General features: G+C 40.0%; 1 protein-coding gene across 5 annotated transcripts in view; it reads left to right on the top strand.

The window, feature by feature from the left end:
* The window catches only part of LOC104113537 (probable protein phosphatase 2C 12), a 31,883-nt gene that overhangs the window by 7,857 nt on the left and 1,901 nt on the right, over positions 1-22,125 (top strand). For 3 of the 5 annotated variants that reach the window (XR_011412908.1, XR_011412907.1, XR_011412905.1), the window contains exons 1-3: positions 8,513-8,827; positions 8,993-9,164; positions 9,663-22,096. Coding sequence is in view for 1 of the 5 variants with exons in the window: in XM_018776781.2 (XP_018632297.1) it covers positions 8,993-9,164; positions 9,663-9,874 (384 nt within the window). In the remaining 4 variants the exon portion in view is untranslated. Of the gene's footprint in view, positions 1-8,512; positions 8,828-8,992; positions 9,165-9,662; positions 22,097-22,125 lie in introns of those variants that run through there. The other 2 variants (XR_011412906.1, XM_018776781.2) reach the window with 2 other exon arrangements.

Below are 22,125 nucleotides of genomic sequence, written 5' to 3'. Positions count from 1 at the left end.
TGGGAAGAAAGGTGAGATCAATGGGATTGGAAAGGTAGGTAAGACTGATTCTCACTCTATTGAGAATGTCTACTTCATAGATGGACTAAAGTACAGTCTAATAAGTGTATCACAATTATGTGATAGAGGTAACATGGTAGCATTTACCTCTACCAAATATTTTATGATTAATCTTACCACTAACAAGATTGTTTTGCAGGTAAAAAGAGTGAACAATATATATATTGTAGATCTATCCATACTTTCAGAAAATGAACTCACTGTGTATTGGATAATGTCCCCCCCCGGACAAGAGACTTGGACATGCCAGTCTAAGTCAACTCAATAAATTAGTCTTCAGGGACCTAGTGATAGGGCTGTCTAACATCAAGTTCAAGGAAGATAAAGTTTGTGAGGCTTATGCAAGAGGAAAGCAGGTAAGATCCTCTTTTAAATACAAGAAAATGATAAGCACCACCAGGACGATGGAACTGGTCCATATGGATCTTTGTGGTCCAATGAGAACATTAAGCAGATGTGGCAAAAGATATGTGATGGTGCTTGTTGATGATTATTCTAGGTTTACTTGGACATTGTTTTTAATATCTAAAGATGAAAAATTTGACATGTTTACCTATTTTGTTAGAAAAACTCAGAAACAACTAGGCAATCAACTTGCATCAATTAGGTCTGATCATGTCACTGAATTTGAGAATGCTAAATTTGCTGAATTTTGTGATGAGCATGGCATAGATCATAATTTCTCTGCTCCTAGGACTCCACAACAAAATAAAGTAATTGAAAGAAAGAATAGGACACTTGAAGATATGGCTAGGACTGTGCTTCTTTTTAGTAAACTGCCCCACAGCTTCTGGGTAGAAGCTGTAAACACTGCATGCTATATCATAAATAGGTGTATGACTAGACCTCTTGTAGAGAAGACTCCCCATGAGTTACTTAAAGGGAAAAAACCAAACATATCCCATCTTAGGGCATTTGGATGCAAGAGCTTTGTGCACAATAATGGTAAAGACTCCCTAGGTAAGTTTGATCCCAGAAGTGATGAGGGAGTATTCTTGGGATATTCTTCATATAGTAAAGCTTATAAGGTCTATAACAAAAGAACTATGTGTGTAGAAGAAAATGTTCATGTGGTTTTTGATGAAATTAACATTCTTTCTGAGAGACGGGAACATGATGAAGAAGCAATTATGCTGGTAAGAAACTCAAATGAAATCGTAGCCCAGACTGAAGCTGCACTAGAGGAAGGAACCGATCCTTCCACTCAGGGCAACATGACAGAGGGAATAGAACAAAGAGGAAATGATACTCAAACCTCAAGGGAACCTGTCCATGAACCTGTTCCTCAGCAACAAAACATTGAAGGAACATCAAGGGGAAACCAGCTGGTTGTGAAATCTTACAAGTATCAGAGTTCTCATCCCATTGAGAACATAATTACTGATCCAGCCTCTGGAATCAAAATCAGATCTTCATTAAAGAATCTTTGTATTTTTGATACTTTCTTATCTCTTATTAAACCTAAAAATATTGTTGAGGCTTTGCAGGATGCAGACTGGGTAAATGCAATGCAAGATGAACTCAACAAATTTGAAAGGAGTCAAGTTTGGCATCTGGTACCAAGAACCAAGGACAGATCAGTAATTGGCACAAAATGGGTCTTCAAAAACAAACTTGATGAAGATGGAACAGTTACAAGGAACAAGGCAAGATTGGTGGTTCAAGGATATAGCCAAGAGGGGGGCATAAACTATGATGAAACCTTTGCTCCAATTGCAAGGTTGGAAGAAATAAGACTCCTCATAGCTTTTGCTGCTTACATGAAATTCACTCTTCACCATATGGATATCAAGAGTGCCTTCCTCAATGGCTATCTAAAAGAAGAAGTGTTTGTCAAGCAACCTCCGGGCTTTGAAATCAAGGAATGTCCTGATCATATGTACAAGCTTGACAACGCACTATATGGGCTCAAGCATGCTCCAAGAGCATGGTATGAAATACTATCAAAAGTTTTGCTTGAGCATGACTATAAGAGAGGTAAAATTGACAATACTTTGTTCTTGAAAGAAAAAGGTAAAGATCTCTTGGTAGTTCAGATATATGTTGATGATATAATCTTTGGAGCAACTACTAATAAGTTAAGTAAAGAATTTGCTAAACTAATGGGGAGTAAATTTGAAATGAGCATGATGGGTGAGCTAGATTTCTTTTTAGGCTTACAAATTAAATAAAATTCAAATGGAACTATGATCCATTAGCAGAAGTATGTAAAAGAGTTGCTTAAAAGGTTTAGAATGGAAGATTCCAAAGAAATTGACACTCTTATTGCAACAACTACAAAGTTGGATATAGATGAACTTGGTTCATCTGTTGATCAGAAGTTGTATAGGGGAATGATTGACTCATTATTGTATCTCACTGCTAGCAGACCTGATATTATTTTTAGTGTAGGCCTTTGTGCAAGATTTCAAGTGAATCCAAAGGAGTCTCATTTGACTGTTGTCAAGAAGATTTTGAGATACCTAAAAGGCACCACTGACTTGTGTCGATGGTTTTCAAAAGGTAGTAATTTCAATCTAGTGGGATATGCTGGTGCTAATTATATAGCTTTTCTTGTGGATAGAAAGAGCACCTCAGGTATGGCACACTTTCTTGGCTCATGTCTTATGTCTTGGGCCACCAAAAAGCAAAATTCTGTGGCCTTATCTACTACTGAAGCTGAGTATGTTGTTGTTGCTTCATGTTGTGCTCAATTGTTGTGGATCAAACAGCAATTAATGGACTTTGGAATTGATGTTGGTTGTATCCCCATCTTTTGTGATAACACTAGTGCAATTAGTATGACCAAGAACCCGGTTCATCACAAAAGAACTAAGCACATAGATGTTAGGCATCACTTTTTGAGGGACAACTATGAAAAAGGTTTGATCACTGTGAAATTTTGTACTACTGACAAGCAAATAACTGACATCTTTATAAAATCTCTAAGTAGAGATCACTTTGAAAGGAACATGTTAGAATTAGGGATGATTAAGATCACCTATAAAGACCAGGTCAAAATTTCACAATAGAAAAAAAAATGAAAAAAGAATTTGATGGAAAAACAATTTGGTTAGAAAATCTGTAAATTTTATATATAGTTAGATTAGATTTTGCTCAGTCTCATACTTTCAATAGTATACTCTTGTGCCATGTGCTAAAATGACTCATTAATCTCTAATGATATTATCTCTATTTTCTTGGAAAATTTAGACTTACACAAGAGATTTTTTAGTGAAGAACCTGGTTCATCAAGATTACTTGGTATATATTCTACACTCAACATAATTTGAAATAACTATATTTGGATCATGATTGAAAGAAGAGTCCCATCTAATCCAAAATCCTTTTTGGACTTATCTGTTACAAATAAACCAGTTCCGTTCAAGAGGAGTCCTAACCGCATTAAGTGCCTTGATTCTAGGGATAGTCTTGAACGTCTTTTCAAACTGACTTGCAGTTTGATTAGACTTATGCAAAAGCTATTGTTAGTCAAGTGAACTCCTCCACTTTATATTGATTAGGAGTAATTTATTTCTCCACTTCTAAACTTTCAAGTCGTCCAAATTCTCTCAAACTTCTCCCCTCTTCTACTATCACACAAACTCGTTTTTTAAAGTTCCCAAACTCAGAAATGACAAACCCTTTTGAAAAGCCTTCATCCCCACCCAAGGAAATCACACCCACACCATCTATCACACATTCAACCATACCTATGTCTAAGAAAGGAAGAACTAAGATGCTTGCTCGCAAGACTGTGGCTGGGAGCGCATTATCTAAGAAATTAGATAAATAATTGAAGGATAGCCAGGTCCAGGAACCTTAAAAATCTGAAGACTCATTTAAATCTTCTACTGAGGGGGAATAAACGGTTTCTTCTTAGACTGAATAGGTATCATATGGCCCTAAAGTTACTCCTGAAACTATTTCTGAGGTTGCTAAGAATTTGTAGAATATGTTTGTGCTGGTAGGATCTATGGCAGGTGTTAAAACTACTGAGTCTGGAAGGGTTGGTAGTAAAAATAAAAAAGGAAAAGAAAAAGAGAGTGAGGGTGCTCGGAGTACTGTGAGGGGAAAGGGAAAATGAGTGGTTGGTTCTTCACCCATTCCTATTAGTCTAACTAAAGAATCAGGTGCAATGGTTGTTTGGGGTGAGGAATGTGCTACAATAGAGGAGGGTGTGAGAAAAACTAGGGGAAGTAGGTCTGGAGAAGCTACTGAGGGGCTGGTTCAGCTTGGGAAAAATATAGATGAACCTGTTCCATCTGAACAGGAAACTCTCGCAGACCTACTGAAAAGGATGACTGCAAGTTATAATCCAAAGAAGAAAAGAAGTTCAGGAGCTAACACCCCTGGCACTGCTAGGGCAAACATGAAAAGGAAGACTGCCTCTTCTATCCATGTTAAAATTCCTCCCACAAGAGGAAGAGCCACAATAAGTTAGAAGAAGCTAAGTGAGGCTGAACTGGAGAAAGCCTTCGAAGAAAGTAAAAGAAAAGTTGTTGCTAAGGGAAAGAAGAAGGTGAGTGAGCCTGTTGAGGCTGTTGAAATTGATGAGATAGACCAAGTCTAGAGAATCTCCCTACTGCCCTTGCCATTACTAGGAAATTTGGTGACAATGAAAAGGAACTTGAGCCCGATACTATTTACAAAAGTGAGATGAAGCCACCCCACAAAGTGTTGTTCGAATTTGTAAACAAATATGTGTTGCCTAGGCAGTAAAGGAGGCACATTGCCACATTCATGGACCTGGACCTTATGGAATGTTTGGATAGTGGGAGGCAAATCAACTGGCCTAGGTTTATAATCTAGCTTCTTGACAGGGTTCTAAATGGTACCAAGACTCATGACATACCCTATGGCATACTTCTCACGGTTGTACTTGTGCACTTAAAGTTACCCATCAGGAAATGAGAGGTTGGTACAAACAAGGATTATTTTGGGGGAAATACTCTGACTGCTTGTGACTATGAAGTCCAAACCACTCCTAAAGAACCTGGTTCATCCAAAAAGGTACCAGTGAATGCAAAGTGCGAGCCTTGGTGCAAGAAAGTGGGGCTAAGGATGCTGAGATTAATAGGCTGAAGAAGAGGTTGGCAGAAGTGGAGACTAAGAGAAATGCTCTCAGAATTGAGCTGGCAAAGGAAAAAGAGAAGAATGATGTCATTCTTTAGGATATGCTGCAACTACTCCAAGCCAAAAACCAAGAACCTGGTCCTTCCTAACCTTAAGCCTCCTAGCCTAGTGTAGATCAACCAGTCACCCAGTTTGGGATTTTTTGCTTCTTTTGCTCATTATCAAATATTTTTATTTCTTCTTATATTTTGTGGTAGGATCTTATCAATCACTTAAATTCATTGTTTTTTGCTCTAAATGTTTGTTTCTATTTCTTAGATGGATAATATCCTTAGATTGATATATGATGATTAATCCATGATTCCATTTGAAGTAGCCCCAGTGGCCATGAGTAATTTTTTAAAATATGGTTATCTTCCATATTTATGCAACTTTTCGATGATGCCAAAGGGGAAAAAAGGTTGTGCTTATACTTTGAAAAGTGATGTTTATAACCTAATGAACTTGGTCCTTGATGATAAGTGATAAAAAGGTAAAATGTTCTAACATTGTGTTGATGTTGAGCTGAGTCAAAACAGGGCCTAAACTTATGAAAAGCACAGAGTTTGTCATCATCAAAAAGGGGAAATTTGTTGGCCCAAGTGAAGTTTTGTTTTGAAGATTGACAAAGGAAGCTCAGGCATGAACCATGTCCATCTCCTGTGTACACAAACACTGGCAGATTTGAGCATGAGGAATGCACGTGAAGGAGATAAGCTTAACTTATTATATCTGATATCTCCTGATCAAAAAGGTTGCATAATTGATAAGGAGAAGGACTCCTTACTCAAAGAGAACACTATCCAAGATAAGGGAGGAGTTAGAAGTTGAGGATAACTAGAACTCTTCCACCAAGGAAGAGTAGCATTAGAACTCTAGTTATTTCCCATTCTACTAACTCTATATATTGCAAGATGTTCTCATTTTACGGTTACGCACAAAAGCAGAAGTTAAACATGAGTTGAGACAAAATAGCAAGGCATTTTACAAATAATTCTTGTAATTCAAGTGTGCGAACCTGAAGCTACATGAACCAGATAGAAGAACCAGTTCCAAGTGGCTGTCTTTTATTCTAGTTCAATTGTAGTAGGTGGTTGTTAATTCGTACCTTTCAGCTTTATCTAGAGGCAATTGTAATAGGTACTCTGGGTATTCAAGTTAGAGTTAACTTGAAGTTGTCGTAACATTTAGAGGCTGGTTTCCACAACGGGATTAGAGTTAATCCTTAGGTTTATAAAAAGTTTTGTAAATGCTGTTTTGGCTCATTGATTTAGTGAAGTATTGGGGAAAAATCCTACTGAGTAGTAGGTCGTAATTTTTTTACCTTTTGAGTTGGGTATTTTTCACGTAAAAATACTTGTGTTCTTTACTTTTCGCATTTACTATTTTAGCAATAGTAGGTTAAGGAACACTTAGAAGAACCAGGTCCTTCTGTAGTCAGTACACGCGAAAATTAGATACCACACAAATTATCTCCCCCTCCCCCCTATGTGGCATTGATGTATAAAACATTAGCCTCGATATCACCTTCAATAAACTCATGTTCAGATGCTAACTCTAAGGATGTTGATTCACTTTCACCTATTATGCATTAGAGTTGCTTGGTTTTGCATTCATGCCCAAGGCCATATTTAGAGCATTAGTTATCATTCTTCCTATATTCATACACTTCAGGACTGAGTTTGAAGGTAGTTGGCTTGAAACTGGTTGCTGCTGCATTTCTAGTTACTCCTAAACTGCCAGAAATTGCACTGCTCTTGTACAACTGTTTCTGCTTCTTCTGGGCTGCCTCAATGGCTTTCTCTTGTATCCTTGCTTGTTGAATAGCAAAGCTAAGAGTTCATGGCTTAAACAGTTTAACAGAGAATCTGATTTCCTCCTTGAGAGCACCAACAAAACTCGATAGGAAGTGGTCTTCATTTAGAGCAGGATTTCTCATTATCATTTGAGCTTTCAAATCTTCGAACCTACTCAAAAACTCATCCACACTTCCCAGTTGTGAGAGCTTGTTAAATTCCTCCACTACATCATCCATGTCTAAATCCCCAAATCTATTGTATATTTCAAGTTTAAATTTGGCCCAAGTAACTACTCATTTACTCAATACTAAGGAGTTATACAAATCTCAGCACCACTATTCAAATAAAGTGCAGCTCCTTCCACCTTTTGATTATCAGGTACTCTATACAAATTAAAATACCTTTCATATTTTCTAATCCATACATTTGGATCCTAACCTTCGAAACTCGAAAGTTTCCATCTTGTGGTCTGATTTTTCTCGTTTCTGGCATGGGTAAGATCTCATCACCTCGACCTGCCTCCTGTTCTCGATCAAGCCTTCTCTCCATGTTATCCAGTCGTTCGAGTATCAGCTCCAGTGTTCCTTGAATACCCAGTTGAGTTTCACCCAGAGCTTGTTGTCCATTAGTTAAGCCCTCTAATATTTCATCATGCTTAGCTAGCCTGTCATCCATAAGTTTCAATCTAGTACCCTCTGCCATTGCTCAATATTGTGGTCGCAGAATCGAGGCTCTGATACTAATTTTCAAGTTCTGATTATCGAGTTAAGAATTTTAATAAACTAATTGAAGAACAATTATTTTGGGATGATTTTCTATTTATATAAATGGAAAATTAATAATTGAATTACAAACTAATTCTACTAAAAAGGAAATAGAAACTAGTAACTTTCCATGGGACTGGAAACCTACAGAAAAGAGAGGGTTGGATCAGAATTTAGAAGAAGAAGAGAGAAGGGAACACGAGGTTCAGATGAATCGAGAAGGAAGAAAGAGAAATTTATCTGAATTATGTTATGCCCTTTCTCTCTATCCTAGCTAGCTTATATCCTCAATTGAACTGATCTAGGTCGTCGTTGCTCATTAAACTACTTCTAATTCGGGCCCTTCATTTGGGTATTTGTGATTCCGGTATAACTAATTCTTTCATTTACACAATGGAGCTTGAAGGATCATGACGGAAATTATTTATCTTAATTGCTCATAAAGCTTCTGCAAGAAGAAAATGTTAAGATAATTGAAATCTATTATGTTACGAATTTTTTAAAGTTGGGTTTGGTGGTCTTTAAGTGGTAAAATAGTCTTTAAGTTGGGTTTGGAGACGAAAATGGTGATAGCTCCGCCAGAGACCACCATATATTCAAAAAAGACAGCGACACGTGGGATGGGACTAAAAAAGAATTAGAAAATGAAAAATAATTGAAAAACTAAAAAAATTATAAATTGACACATGGCGAAGCGTGTAGAACACAACCCTCTACAAGCTTGGTGATGTATTTTTAGGGTGCTATTAAATTCACTTTGGACAAGGATAGGGAGTTATTATGACGTCCGTAAAGGTTAAGTGGAAACTTATTTTTCCGGACAAGTAATTGGTGCATCTAATGTATTTTCCCTTTAATTTTCTTTTACTCTCTCTTCTTTGATGGATAAGCTAGAGAAAACTAGTCACCTCAAGAGGGAGAAGTCCTTTTTCTCTTTTTTCTGTTGTTTCTGTGTATTTTATTTTTATTTTTGGATTATCGGCAAGGATAGAGTGACTTCTTTGGCTGTTGATGTCAGTGTAACAACCTTTTTGCTTATATTCTTTATGCGATGAGAGGAGATAAGAAGACATCGTTTACGTTTGGTTAAATCATTTGAGGAACACTTTTGTGAGTATTAGAGAAACAATTTTTATTTGACCAACTCTTCAGAAAACTTTGTATGTTTAATCTGGAAATTACTTTCATGACAAACTGTTGAATCCACATTCCCACTTACCCTTTTTCTTGCTTATGTAATTGCTGATGTAAGTGGTGTTTTCACATCTTTTGCAGTTATTTGATGGGCCCAATGGGACAGCTGCCGTTATATATGCTAAAGAGAATCTCTTGCAGAATGTCTTGAGTGTTATTCCCCCAGAGCTTAACAGAGATGAATGGGTTGCAGCATTGCCCAGGGCTTTGGTTGCAGGATTGGTCAAAACAGATAAAGATTTTCAAGAAAGAGGTATTTGTAGTTTCTATGTTTCTATGTTCTTATCTTCAAACATGATATGGCAATTGGAAATGTAGAAAAATGGGTCAATAACTGCACTATCCAGAGTGCAATAGCAATTTTGATGTCCTTGTTGTGTTGCAAAATTGCTTGAACTTTGTTAACATGGAACATTGTCCCATCAAAGGAAGCTAATATTAGTATGCCGTCAAAAGTCCTAACAAAATTTCCTCGATAATGTATATGATTTAACGATAGAGTACATTGTATAGTTCAATGATTAGGTCGGGCATTGTGTACTTGTTCTGTTTCTTTGGCATCTGTTTTCTATGCATTCATAATGCTCCGAAGCATGTTATATACGCCTTCATTCAGCTGTTTGATAGCTTATGACACTTCTTTCTTTCATTTAGTCGCACTTTTATTGGTACAATCTTCATGTTTCATAGGTAGTGGAATCTTGTCTAGCATACTGTAATATTCTTACATATATTTGTGTTAATCTTGCAGCACAAACTTCTGGGACAACAGTCACATTTGTCATAATTGAAGGATGGGTTGTAACAGTTGCATCGGTTGGTGATTCCACTACCTATGTTCATATGTTTTGTGTATCTGCAACAATTGATATGCAGCTTGGGAACTTCAGGCATTCAGTTAGGGAGGTTCCACTTCTCACCCGCTATTTTATAGTTATGGCAACATCAAACTTTATAAGATGAAAGTACAATTTTAAGCTTGAACTTTTACTCTAAATCAAGTGAAAGTTAGAAATCTTGGCTCCTTGTTGATTCTGCTTTCATGTTGAGGTGGAGTCTTGTCATGATTCCTCTACTCTTTTCCTTGACTTATTGATTTTGGCAATCCTTAGCTTTTAATTCCTATTGGACGAAATGCAATAATAATAAAGGCATTCCATCTAGTCATGACAGGTGCAGATGTTGCTAGGAAGGATACTAGTTCCTAAATCCAATTTATCCCTAAATCTTTTTGAACCTCTGTATTGAAGTTATACTCCATCCATCCGCCCCAATTTATGACAGTGGAGTTTAAGAAGAAAAAAAGATTTTTAATGTTTGTGGTGTAAAACAAGTCATAGAAATTTATGTGGTTATAAATTATGTCATTAAAGGTAAAAGGAAAAATTCAAAATTAAATTGTTTCTAAATAAGGAAGTATAACATTTTTTTTTTAGGATAAAAAAAAAATTAATATGACACATAAATTGGGTCTAGTCATGTCATGCTTTTCATTAGAGTGATAGTCTAGTCATGCTTTTCATTTTCAATTACTCACAGTGAGAGAAGAGGGAGCTGGAATTGTTCATCTAATGATTGCTGAATACCAACCAAGTAAAATTTTAGGTAATATTTGTAAACATATTTAATTAAAAGAATGACTTACTGGCTTCCCAGAGCCTCTGAAATCTCCTAATATTGTGAAGAAATTCTTTTCTTTGAATGAAAGCCTCTAAATGGCTCTGAATTTTTCAATGTTTCAATGCAACACAAGCTTTCTTTTAATATTGTTTATCCGAAAAACGGATAGACTTGAATTTGTACGTAGTTCTAAGGATACGTGGTGCAACTTAATACAAAAGGTAAGGATAAATAGAAATATCAAGTAGGGATTACAAAGAATGCAAAATAGATAAGGTTGCCAAGAAGATGAATTTTAGCACTAAACAAGTGGAATCAATTTTAGAAGCTTGGAAGAACAACTTTTCACTATAGGAGAATATGGTGCTCGAATTACAATGTAAGCAAAAAACTCTCCCTTACAGAAATGATAACCATGCCCTTTATAGTAGATCTTACTTTAGATATAATTAAAAATACATAGTGGGAGACCCATGATAAATCATCTTTTCCACAATTCCTACCAAGATTCTTTCCTTTAGTGGGATTGCAACGGTCTTGTCTATGAGCTCGATATTGACTCGAGTTTTCGGTCTTGACTCAAGCTCTCGATCTTGACTTGAGCTTGATTCTGACTCGGACCCTTGAATTGATTCGGGGTCAATGTTGGTCGGTCTCTAGATCACAAGCTCGATAACTTTACTTTGTATCATAGTTCGATTTGGATTCGGACTTGAAAACAATATCGAGCTCGACATTGATCGGCCCCTCGGACTCGAAGCTTGTTTGTGCCATCTTCGGGACCCGTCTCGAAGTCTCCTTCGATCGATTATCTTTTGAACTCGATCAATTGTACGAAGGACGAAATCTATTTCGATTGTATACAGATAGTCCCCTCGTTTCTTAGGAAGAATGTGGTAAGAAACGATATGATTTTTCAACGGCTCGATCGGATTATAAGCTAACGTTTACATCGGGCTCGACCATGACGCACGTGATAGTTGTCTCATCGATTTAGTCTTTCAAGGTATTTAATGCATGTCAGACAGTGGTCGGCCACCGCTGATACTGAACCGCCATTGCATAAACCTATAACTAACCCTTCCTTTTATCATTTATCACTTTTACATCTTCAGTCTTCCAAATTTCCCAATTTCTTTTTCATATTCTCTGAGTTTATTCACAAATTAGTGATTTCTCTTTGTAAAAGTTTTCTTCCAAATTACCAAATCTTCCTCACCTTCTTTAAATCCAAAATGGTGAAGACATCCAAAACCGTCCCCCTAAAAGAAAAAGCTTTTTCTTCCCAATCCGCCACCGATAAAACACCGGTGGATCCTCGTCCTGAGGAGTGTGTTCCGGCGGCGTGTGTTCTTACCTCTGATTTCAAACTCGATAAAGGTTCACCGGTTCCTGGCCGATGTGAGCCCGTATCGAGATATATTTGTTCGATAACTCGGGAGCACATCGAGCGGATAAAAAAAGATTGTAACTGGGAGAACAAAGAGGTGGTAGTGTCGTCTCCCGAAGAGGATATTACTACTCACGTGAAAGGGTTTTTAAGGGTGTATACTTACCCTTTCACATTAGGTCCCCTCGACCCTGTTATCATAGATTTTTGTCGTAAATACCTAATAACCCTAGGCCAGATACATCCTTCCTTTTGGCGGATCGTTATTTTGATCCGATATTTTGTGAGTAAAATCAAGGGGATGCCTTTCACCCTCGATCATCTTGTTCGATTATACCGTCCTCGTCTTTTTCGAGGAGGGTTAATAAAACTCCAACGTCGAGCTACCAAGGCTTTGTTCTCGAGTATAGACGAGGATAAGGATCGAGACTGGATGGGCCGGTTTGTTCGAGTGAGGATTTTGGACCTGGTCCCCACCAAAAAGATGCATTTTCCCGAGTAATGGAACTTGAAGCGTGAGTGTAATTCTATTGTTATCTCCTATTATTTTGTTCCTTCATTTATTTTCTCACCAATATTCCCCTTTTGTGATGCAGCGGTTCCCTAGATGCCCGGCGCAGTGCCCGGTCTCAAGAGCTGGGTACGCGATCTAGTTTTGACCTACTTATATGCCGAGCGCTCATGGCGTGACTTGTCAAAGGGTCGATGGGAGGCCAAAAATCACGGTGAGCACCTCTCTCGTATCTTTTGGTAATTCGAATAAGATGCTTATCACACACTCCAATAAAATTTTCCGTATGCAGGTGTGGGCAAAGATGTGGAATTGAGGCCCTCATCCGTCGAAGAAGAGGCTTCGGCCTCTGTCCCAAAGCCGGTGAAAGATAATAAGAGGAAAAAAGCCCCCGTCCTTAAAGATCAAAAACCGAAGAAGAGGACGGCTCGTAAGCCGAACAAGAATGCCACTCTTTTGACCGTAGAATCAGTTCTGTGTCTGAGGGATGAAGAAGAAGAAGAGAACGATGGGTCTGCACTGGCGGCCCGAACAAAGAAGACTATCGACGTTCCACAGGCAGTTGTATCGATGGTGGTTCACAAGGCTCTGCCTCGAACTGAGGATATATCGGAGAGAGATTCGGGCAGAGTCCCGAGCTACTGGAGATCAAAGATATTTCTCATCGAAGCCAATGGGTGGGGGATATGTCTGAAGGGACTCTTCCCGAATCTTTTCGAACAGAAGAGAATTCCCCATATGACTCATTTGGGGCAGTAGAAATCGAAGGCTCGCCCACCTTCCCTGCTTTTTCCGCAGGTGCAATTAAGGAAGCCCAAGATTTGGGGGCCCTCGAATTAGATAGGCCTCATTATGGAGAGGATCCTTTTCGTGACTTATTTATCGGTGTCGAAGACACTGCCGGTACAAGTGACGCATCGGATCTTTTTCACGGAGTGCAGCAAGCTTTGAATCAGGTAGGCCTTAAATCATATGGCGTTACCTTTAAGTTTGCTTTTTCTGACTTCGTTTCTTCTTTCTTTGTAGGCCGCGGCAGTTCATCGAGAATCGTGTTCTCGATCCCGAACCATGCTGCGTTGATACGTGGCCGAGCTTCAACGGGTTACGAAAGAGAGGAACTCCTTAAAACTCCTTTTGGGCCAAAGGGGAGAGGAAATAAAAGACCTCCAAGCTGATTTGGCCAGGGCTCACCAAGATCAGATCGATCTATCCGAGCAGGTAATAATGCTTTTAAAAGCCTATAGGCTTAATACCGGAACGATGGCTAATGTTTCGGTCTCACTGCTGCAGCAGAAAATCGAGATGATCGGAAAACTTCGTGAAGAAGTCGATGTGATAATAGCAGTCTTTGAAGTGGAAAGAAGGAATGGACCGCTTTGCTGCAGATAAAGAAATTGCTCGAGCCCAATTATCATCGGCCGAAAACCAACTTCAAAAAATAAAGGAGAAAAGCTCGGTTCAAGCAAGAAGAATAGAGGAGCTCGAGGCTCGGTTGGCCTCTGTACTTTCCAGGGCCGAATCTAACGCCAAAAAGGCAAAGGTCGATGTGGATGCACTCATGGCCGTCTATCGGGCCGATGCTGATGTTGCCCAGGTCCAAGCAAGAGAGGCAGCCAAGACCGCCGATACTCGAGCACATTGGGCCGCTGAACTTGCTAAGTTCCGATCTCAGAGGGAGACCGTCGAGGAGATCCATGCTCGAGGTTTTGACCTCGCTGAAGAGATAAAAAGGTCCAAAGAACTCGAAGCTGATGCTGAAACCTTGATTTCCGATGATGATGATGATGACAATGATGATGACGATGGGAGTAAGAGTAGATCCGAGAATGGGGGGAGCCCGATAGAGAAGAGACCTCTCCTGGGGATAACCAGGAAGCTTAGTCCTTAATTTTTACGTTGTAATCAATCATGTAAATAATTTTATATAAAAATATCCCTTTTTTGCCGACTAGCTTCTATTTTGTTTCTTGTCTTGTGAAGATTTTATTCACACCTTATGAATATTTTCACAAGGACTTAAGCAATTTAATCAAATTTGGACTTCGTAGCCTCTATACCGAGAGAGCGCTTACTCAAACTTTGGTATAAGGTAGCTCATATACTTAGTGGTCGAGTTGAGTGATTGTCCGAACACTGGCTTACTCAAACTTGAAGTGATGTAGCCCTTAGGCTTATTAGTTGAGTCAGTGATTTGAGCTCGAGGAAATATAGCTCGTAGGCGTAATGGTCGAGTGAGTGCTTGATCGAACTCGAAATAAAAGTGGCCCGTAGGCTTAGTAGTCGGGTGAATGTTTCGAACTCGAAGTAATACGGCCTATAGGCGTAATGGTCTAGTGAGTGCTTGCTCGAACTCGAAATAAGAGTGGCCCGTAGGCTTAGCAGTCGAGTGAATGATTCGAACTCGAAATAATGCAACCCATAGGCGTAATGGTCAAGTGAGTGCTTGCTCGAACTCGAAATAAAAGTATCTCGTAGGCTTAGTAGTCGAGTGAATGATTCGAACTCAAAATAATGTAGCCCGTAGGCGTAATGGTCGAGTGAGTGCTTGCTCGGACTCGAAATACAAGTAGCCTGTAGGCTTAGTAGTCGAGTGAATGATTCGAACTCGAAATAATGTAGCCCGTAGGCATAATGGTTGAGTGAGTGCTTGCTCAGACTCGAAATAAAAGTAACCCATAGGCTTAGTAGTCGAGTGAATGATAACTCGAAATAATGTAGCTTGTAGGCGTAATGGTCGAGTGAGTTCTTGCTCGGACTCGAAATAAAAGTAACACGTAGGCTTAGTAGTCGAGTGAATGATTCAAACTCGAAATAATGTAGCCCGTAGGCGTAATGGTCGAGTGAGTGCTTGCTCGGACTCGAAATAAACGTAGGCTGTAGGCTTAGTAGTCGAGTGAATGATTTGAACTCAAAATAATATAGCCCATAGGCGTAATGGTCGAATGAGTGCTTGCTCGGACTCGAAATAAAAGTAGGCCGTAGGCTTAGTAGTCAAGTGAATGATTCAAACTCGAAATAATGTAGCCCGTAGGCATAAGAGTCGAGTGAGTGCTTGCTCGGACTCAAAATAAAAGTAGCCCGTAGGCTTAGTAGTCGAGTGAATGATTCGAACTCGAAATAATGTAGCCCGTAGGCGTAAGAGTCAAGCGAGTGCTTACTCGGACTCGGAGATTTATCTTAATTTTGTTTGCATAATAAATCTCAAAATAGAGGAATATTTCTTGGATATAAGATATCGGTAAAGAGGAGAACTTTCTTTGCAAGTCATTATACATGCATTCATGTTTTGCGTCAGGTCTCGGGCCAACTACATGAGCATGGTTTGTTTTGACCATTTGGCTCTTACAACTTTTCCTATTGGAACCCCGTTGTTGCGAAATAACCTTCTTGCATCAGAACTTGATATATTTGAGGGTTAATGCCCCCCAGTATTCGAGGTCGATTGTAAAGAGGCCTCAGATACTGTCGAATTATTTCCAAGTACAACACGATCATTGGTTGCCTCATTAAAACCCTTGCCGAAAAACCTATTTGGGATAAAACCGGTCTAAGGGAAAAAGAGTGCAACGCGTGCTTTCAGACCTATGGCTTCGTATTGAAGGAACCATCTTAGCTCTTGATCGGACTTCTGTAAGGGTTAGTTTTGAAATGTAAACGAATATGGGAGGGTCGTACCTTATCAGTAGTATCGTTTTAGATGCGACACATTCCAATTGCTTGATAGTTGTTTGACGTTTATAATGTCTAGCTTGTATGATCCCTTTTCGATGTTTTCGAGTACCTTATATGGTCCTTCCCAGTTCGATTCTAGTTTTCCTTTGTTTGGATTTCGGGTATTGAGGGTGACTTTCCTTAGCACTAAGTTCCCGAGTTTAAAATGGCGAAGCTTGGTTCTTCGATTATAGTATCTTTCTATTCGTTGCTTTTGGGCGGCCAATTGGACGAGAGCAGCTTCTCGTTTTTCGTCTGATAATTCGAGGCTACTGTTCATAGCCTCGTTATTTGATTCTTCTATCGAATACCGAGATCTGGCACTGGTTTCGCCGACTTCGATTAGTATCAAGGCTTCGGAGCCATATACTAATAAGAACGGAGTTGCCCCCGTACTAGATTTTGATATTGTTCGATATGCCCAAAGGACTTCGGGTAGGATTTCTCTCTATTTTCCTTTAGCGTAGTTCAGCCTCTTCTTTAGGTTTTGAATGATAGTTTTGTTCGTTGATTCAGTTTGTCCGTTCCTACTGGGGTGATACGGTGTTGATAATATCCTTATTATTTTGTGGTCTTTGAAGAATTTCATCACTTTGCTGCCGATAAATTGTTTCCCATTGTCACACACTATTTCGGCGGGTATACCCGAATCGACATACGATATGATCCCAGATAAAGTCTATGACCTATTTCTCTCTTACTTTCTCGAACGCCTATGCTTCAACCAATTTAGAAAAATAGTCAGTCATAAATAAAATGAATTTAGCTTTACCCGGTGTCGATGGTAGAGGGCCGACGATATCCATTCCCCATTTCATGAATGGCCATGGGGATAGGACTGAGTGAAGTTGCTCTCCGGGTTGATGGATCATTGGTGCAAACCTTTTACATTTGTCACATTTTCGAACAACTCTTTTGCATCTTTGCCCATATCGATCCAATAATATACTACCTTGATTATTTTTCAGACTAATGAATAGGCACCGGAGTGATTCCCACAAGTGCCCTAGTGCACCTCACGTAGGATGTAATTAGTATGCCCTTCGATATAGCGTTCCATCTGAAGCTAAAGTGAATCGAGCAGCTTTGGTTCGTAGGGCCCTTGAACCTATAGGGTCTGATGGGAGTTTTTCATTCTTTAAGTATTCAATATACTTATTTCTCCAATCCCAGGTTAAGCTTGTAGAATATATCTCGGCATGACCATCTTCGATCACAGATCTCGAGATTTGAACGACATTCCCCGAGCTCAACTTACCTTCCTCGACCGATGATCCCAAATTCGCAAGTGCATCAGCCTCACTGTTTGCTCTCGTGGAATATGTTGTAAAGTCCATTATTTGAAATGGTGTAAATTGACATCTATTTTGTCCAAATACCTTTGCATTCTATCTTCTCGAACTTCGAAGGTTTTGTTTACTTGATTTACCACTAGCAAAGAGTCACACTTGGCTTCAATGACTTCTGCTCCCAGGCTTTTAGCTAGCTAGAGACCTGCAATCATGGCCTCATACTCCGCCTCGTTGTTAGTCAACCTGGTAGTTTTGATAGATTGCCTAATAGTGTTACCTGTGGGTGGCTTTAAAACTATGTCTATCCCGGACCCCTTCACGTTCGAAGCCTCGTCCGTAAAAAGGGTCCATACCCCCGATGACGTCCCCGATTTCAATAAGAGTTCTTTTTCGACTTCGGGTACGAGGGTTGGTGTGAAATCGGCCACGAAGTGTGCTAAAATTTGAGACTTGATGGCCGTACGGTCCAATGCTCCAGATAGATAAACCTAGGTATACCTTCCGTTCAGGCCAATGCTCGATTAGTGTGGTTTGCTTCAATTCCTCAATCGTTGATTTGGTAGCATCAGAATCATCGGGAACCGCAAAGGATCGGGGGATCATCTGATCATCATCTTCTTCGATCTTACGGTTATCTCGTTGGGTCAAAGACGATGTTTGTGATTGCTATTTGGTATCTCGTTCCCCTTCTGACCCGACCCCTTTACTAGCGAAGGCGAGGATATTGGTTTCACTTCCTTGACGGCGAACATTTCTCTTGCAGCTGGTTGTTCCCCGTACACTGCTTTGACTCCTCTTGATGTTGGGAATTTAAAGACCTGGTGTAGGGTCGAAGGTACAGCTCTCATGTTGTGGATCCATGGCCTTCCGAAAAGGGCGTTGTATCTCATGTCGCCTTCGATCACGAGGAACTTCATTTCCTGGATGGTCCCGGTCACATTTATCGGTAGAATTATCTTGCCTTTGGTGGTTTCACATGCCATATTGAATCCGTTTAGAACCAGCGTTTCGGGTACAATCTGGTCCTGCAGGCCGAGTTGTTCTACGACCTTCAATCTGATGATGTTGGCCGAGCTACCTAGATCAATCAACACACGCTTAACTTTAGTTTTATTCATGAGTACGGATATTACCAGTGCATTGTTATGGGGTTGTATGACTCCTTCTGCATCTTCATCATTGAAGGACAAAGTTCCTATGGGTGTGTAATCTTGAGTTCGAGGTCGTTTTCTCTCATAATCGATGTCTTAGTGCATTTAAGCACCGGTCCCTGAGGGGTATAGGCGCCACCGATGATCATGTGAATGACGTACTATGGTTCTTCTTGTTCGTTTTGCTTGCCGAAATTACTGTTTTTAAAATGGTTCTTCACCCTATCGCTTAAAAATTCTCGAAGGTGCCCTTTGTTGAATAACCGGGCTACTTTCTCTCTTAGTTGCCTGCAATCTTCCGTTCTGTGGCCATGGGAGCCGTGATATTCGCACATTTGATTGGGATTCCTCTGGGCAGGATCGGTCTGCATGGGTCTACCCTATTTAGTGTCTTTGATGCGTTCGATAGCCGATACGATGGCGGATGCATCAATGCTGAAGTTATATTCCGATAATCGAGGCGCTTCCTTAGATCCGGCAAGCCTATCGAACCTAGTTCTGTTCATCATCCCCCGGGACCCTTGACCTTGATTAATTCTTTTGTTATTTTGCCCGGGGTTATGTCTCGATTCACTGATTCTGCGGTTTCCGTTGTACGGTCGGTATCGAGCCCCGATCGTACCTTGTTCTCGATTAATATCACTTCGAACATCGGGTTTAGGCCCCAATTGATCATCTTCGACCCTAATTTTTAATTGGTACTGATTGTGCACATCGGCCCATGTGATGGCTGGGTATTCGATCAGGTTATGCTTTAACTGCCATGAAGCCGTCGAACTTCGTTCGTTCAAACCTTGGGTGAAAGCCTGAACAGCCCAATCGTCTATGACTGGTGGCAGATCCATTCGTTCCATTTGAAAACGAGATACGAACTCCCTCAGCATCTCATTATCCTTTTGTCTTACCTTGAAGAGGTCCGATTTCCTTGTTGCGAATTTTATGGCGCCGGCACGTGCTTTCACAAAAGAATCTACTAACATGGCGAATAAGTCGATGAAATTTGGTGGTAGGTTGTGATACCAAATCATTGCTCCCTTCGAGAGGGTCTCTCCGAATGTTTTTAACAACAAAGATTCGATTTTATCGTCTTCTAAATCATTGCCCTTGATGGCACATGTGTAAGAAGTGGCGTGCTCGTTGGGATCGATCGTTCCATTATATTTGGGAAATTCGGGCATACGGAATTTTTTGGGTATTGGTTTTTGGGGGAGTTATATGTTTCTACTTTTTTATCGTTGGCTTCGACTCGCTTTGTGAGTTCCTCGAGCAATTTAGCAATTTCAGGAGTAGTCCTCGATTCTTGCTCATTTGACTTCACTATGGTTGGCTCCGTTCTGTGGGTGATTTCTCGATGCAGATTGGTCTTTGGCCTGCTTTGTAGCTGGGTTTGGCTCTGCAACTGAGCTATTGCTGTCTATTGAGCTTGCAACATTTCGAAAATCATACGCAAGATGACGCAGTTTTCCTCGACGTTAGGGGCATCTCGAGCTGCAAATCGAGTGTCACCATGAATGTTATTTTCGGGTTCAGAATGTAGGTTCGCCTCAATGGCCACATGCGAATTGATATCTATTGGTGCTCTGATTCGAGATCCAACGGCATTGACAAGTGGTCTTTCGGTACTAGGTGTCAAATTATTGTTCTCATCTTGAAGACCGACTTCGTTGTCGATTGGTATGGCCATTTGACTGGTAGTTAGTTGTTGCTAATCTGAAATCCAAGATATTTTTGAAAACAAGCGCAAAACACAACGGTGAATTTTTGCAGATTCGTATCAAATAACCACTGTTATCCTTAGCCCCACGGTGGATGCCAAACTGTTTACCTGAAAAACGGATAGAGTTGAATTTGTACGTAGTTCTAAGGATACGTGGTGTTGCCAAGAAGATGAATTTTAGGACTAAACAAGTGGAATCAATTTTAGAAGCTTGGAAGAACAACTTTTCACTATAAGAGAATATGGTGCTCGAATGACAATGTAAGCAAAAAACTCTCCTTTACAGAAATGATAACCATGCCCTTTATAGTAGAGGGATATTACTTTAGATATAATTAAAAATACATAGTGGGAGACCCATGATAAATCAGTTTTTCCATAATTCCTGCCAAATATTTTTCCTCTAGTAGGATTGCAACGGTTCTTGTCTATGAGCTCGATATTAACTCGAGTTTTCGGTCTTAACTCGAGCTCTCGATCTTGGCTTGAGTTCGATTCTGACTCGGACCCTTGAATTGATTCGGGGTCAATGTTAGTCGGTCTCTGGATCAAAAGCTCCATAACTTTACTTTGTATCATAGTTCGATTTGGATTCGGGCTCGATAACAATATCGAGTTCGACATTGATCGACCCCTCAGACTCGAAGCTTGTTTGTGCCATCTTCGGAACCCGTCTCAAAGTCTCGCTTTGATCGATTATGTTTCGAACTCGATCAATTGTACGAAGGATGAAATCTATTTCGATTGTATACAGATAGTCCCCTCGTTTCTTAGGAAGAATGTGGTACGAAACGATATAATTTTTCAACGGCTCGATCGGACTATAAGCTAACGTTTACATCGGGCTCGACCATGACGCATGTGATAGTTGTCCCATCGATTTAGTCTTTCAAGGTATTTAATGCATGTCAGACAGTGGTCGGCCACCGCTGATACTGAACCGCCATTGCATAAACCTATAACTAACCCTTCCTTTTATCATTTATCACTTTTACATCTTCAGTCTTCCAAATTTTCCAATTTCTTTTTCGTATTTTCTGAGTTTATTCACAAATTAGTGATTTCTCTTTGTAAAAGTTTTCTTCCAAATTACCAAATCTTCCTCACCTTCTTTAAATCCAAAATGGTGAAGACATCCAAAACCGTCCCCCCAAAAGAACAAGCTTTTTCTTCCCAATCCGCCACCGATAAAACACCGGTGGATCCTCGTCCTGAGGAGTGTGTTCCGGCGGCATGTGTTCTTACCTCTGATTTCAAACTCGATAAAGGTTCACCGCTTCCTGGCCGATGTGAGCCCGTATCAAGATATATTTGTTCGATAACTTGGGAGCACATCGAGCGGATAAAAAAAGATTGTAACTGGGAGAACAAAGAGGTGGTAGTGTCGTATCCCGAAGAGGATATTACTACTCACGTGAAAGGGTTTTTAAGGGTGTATACTTACCCTTTCACATTAGGTCCCCTCGATCCTGTTATCATAGATTTTTGTCGTAAATACCTAATAATCCTAGGCCAGATATATCCTTCCTTTTGGCGGATCGTTATTTTGATCCAATATTTTGTGAGTAAAATCAAGGGGATGCCTTTCACCCTCGATCATCTTGTTCGATTATACCGTCCTCGTCTTTTTCGAGGAGGGTTAATAAAACTCCAACGTCGAGCTACCAAGGCTTTGTTCTCGAGTATAGACGAGGATAAGGATCGAGACTGGATGGGCCGGTTCGTTCGAGTGAGGATTTCGGACCTGATCCCCACCGAAAAGATGCATTTTCCCGAGGAATGGAACTTGAAGCGTGAGTGTAATTTTATTGTTATCTCCTAT

The sequence above is a fragment of the Nicotiana tomentosiformis genome, chromosome 12 (genome assembly GCF_000390325.3).
Source record: "Nicotiana tomentosiformis chromosome 12, ASM39032v3, whole genome shotgun sequence".
Taxonomy (NCBI): Eukaryota; Viridiplantae; Streptophyta; class Magnoliopsida; order Solanales; family Solanaceae; genus Nicotiana; species Nicotiana tomentosiformis.
Note: the sequence above shows the minus strand (reverse complement) of the source record. Positions and strands in the feature narration are given on the sequence as shown.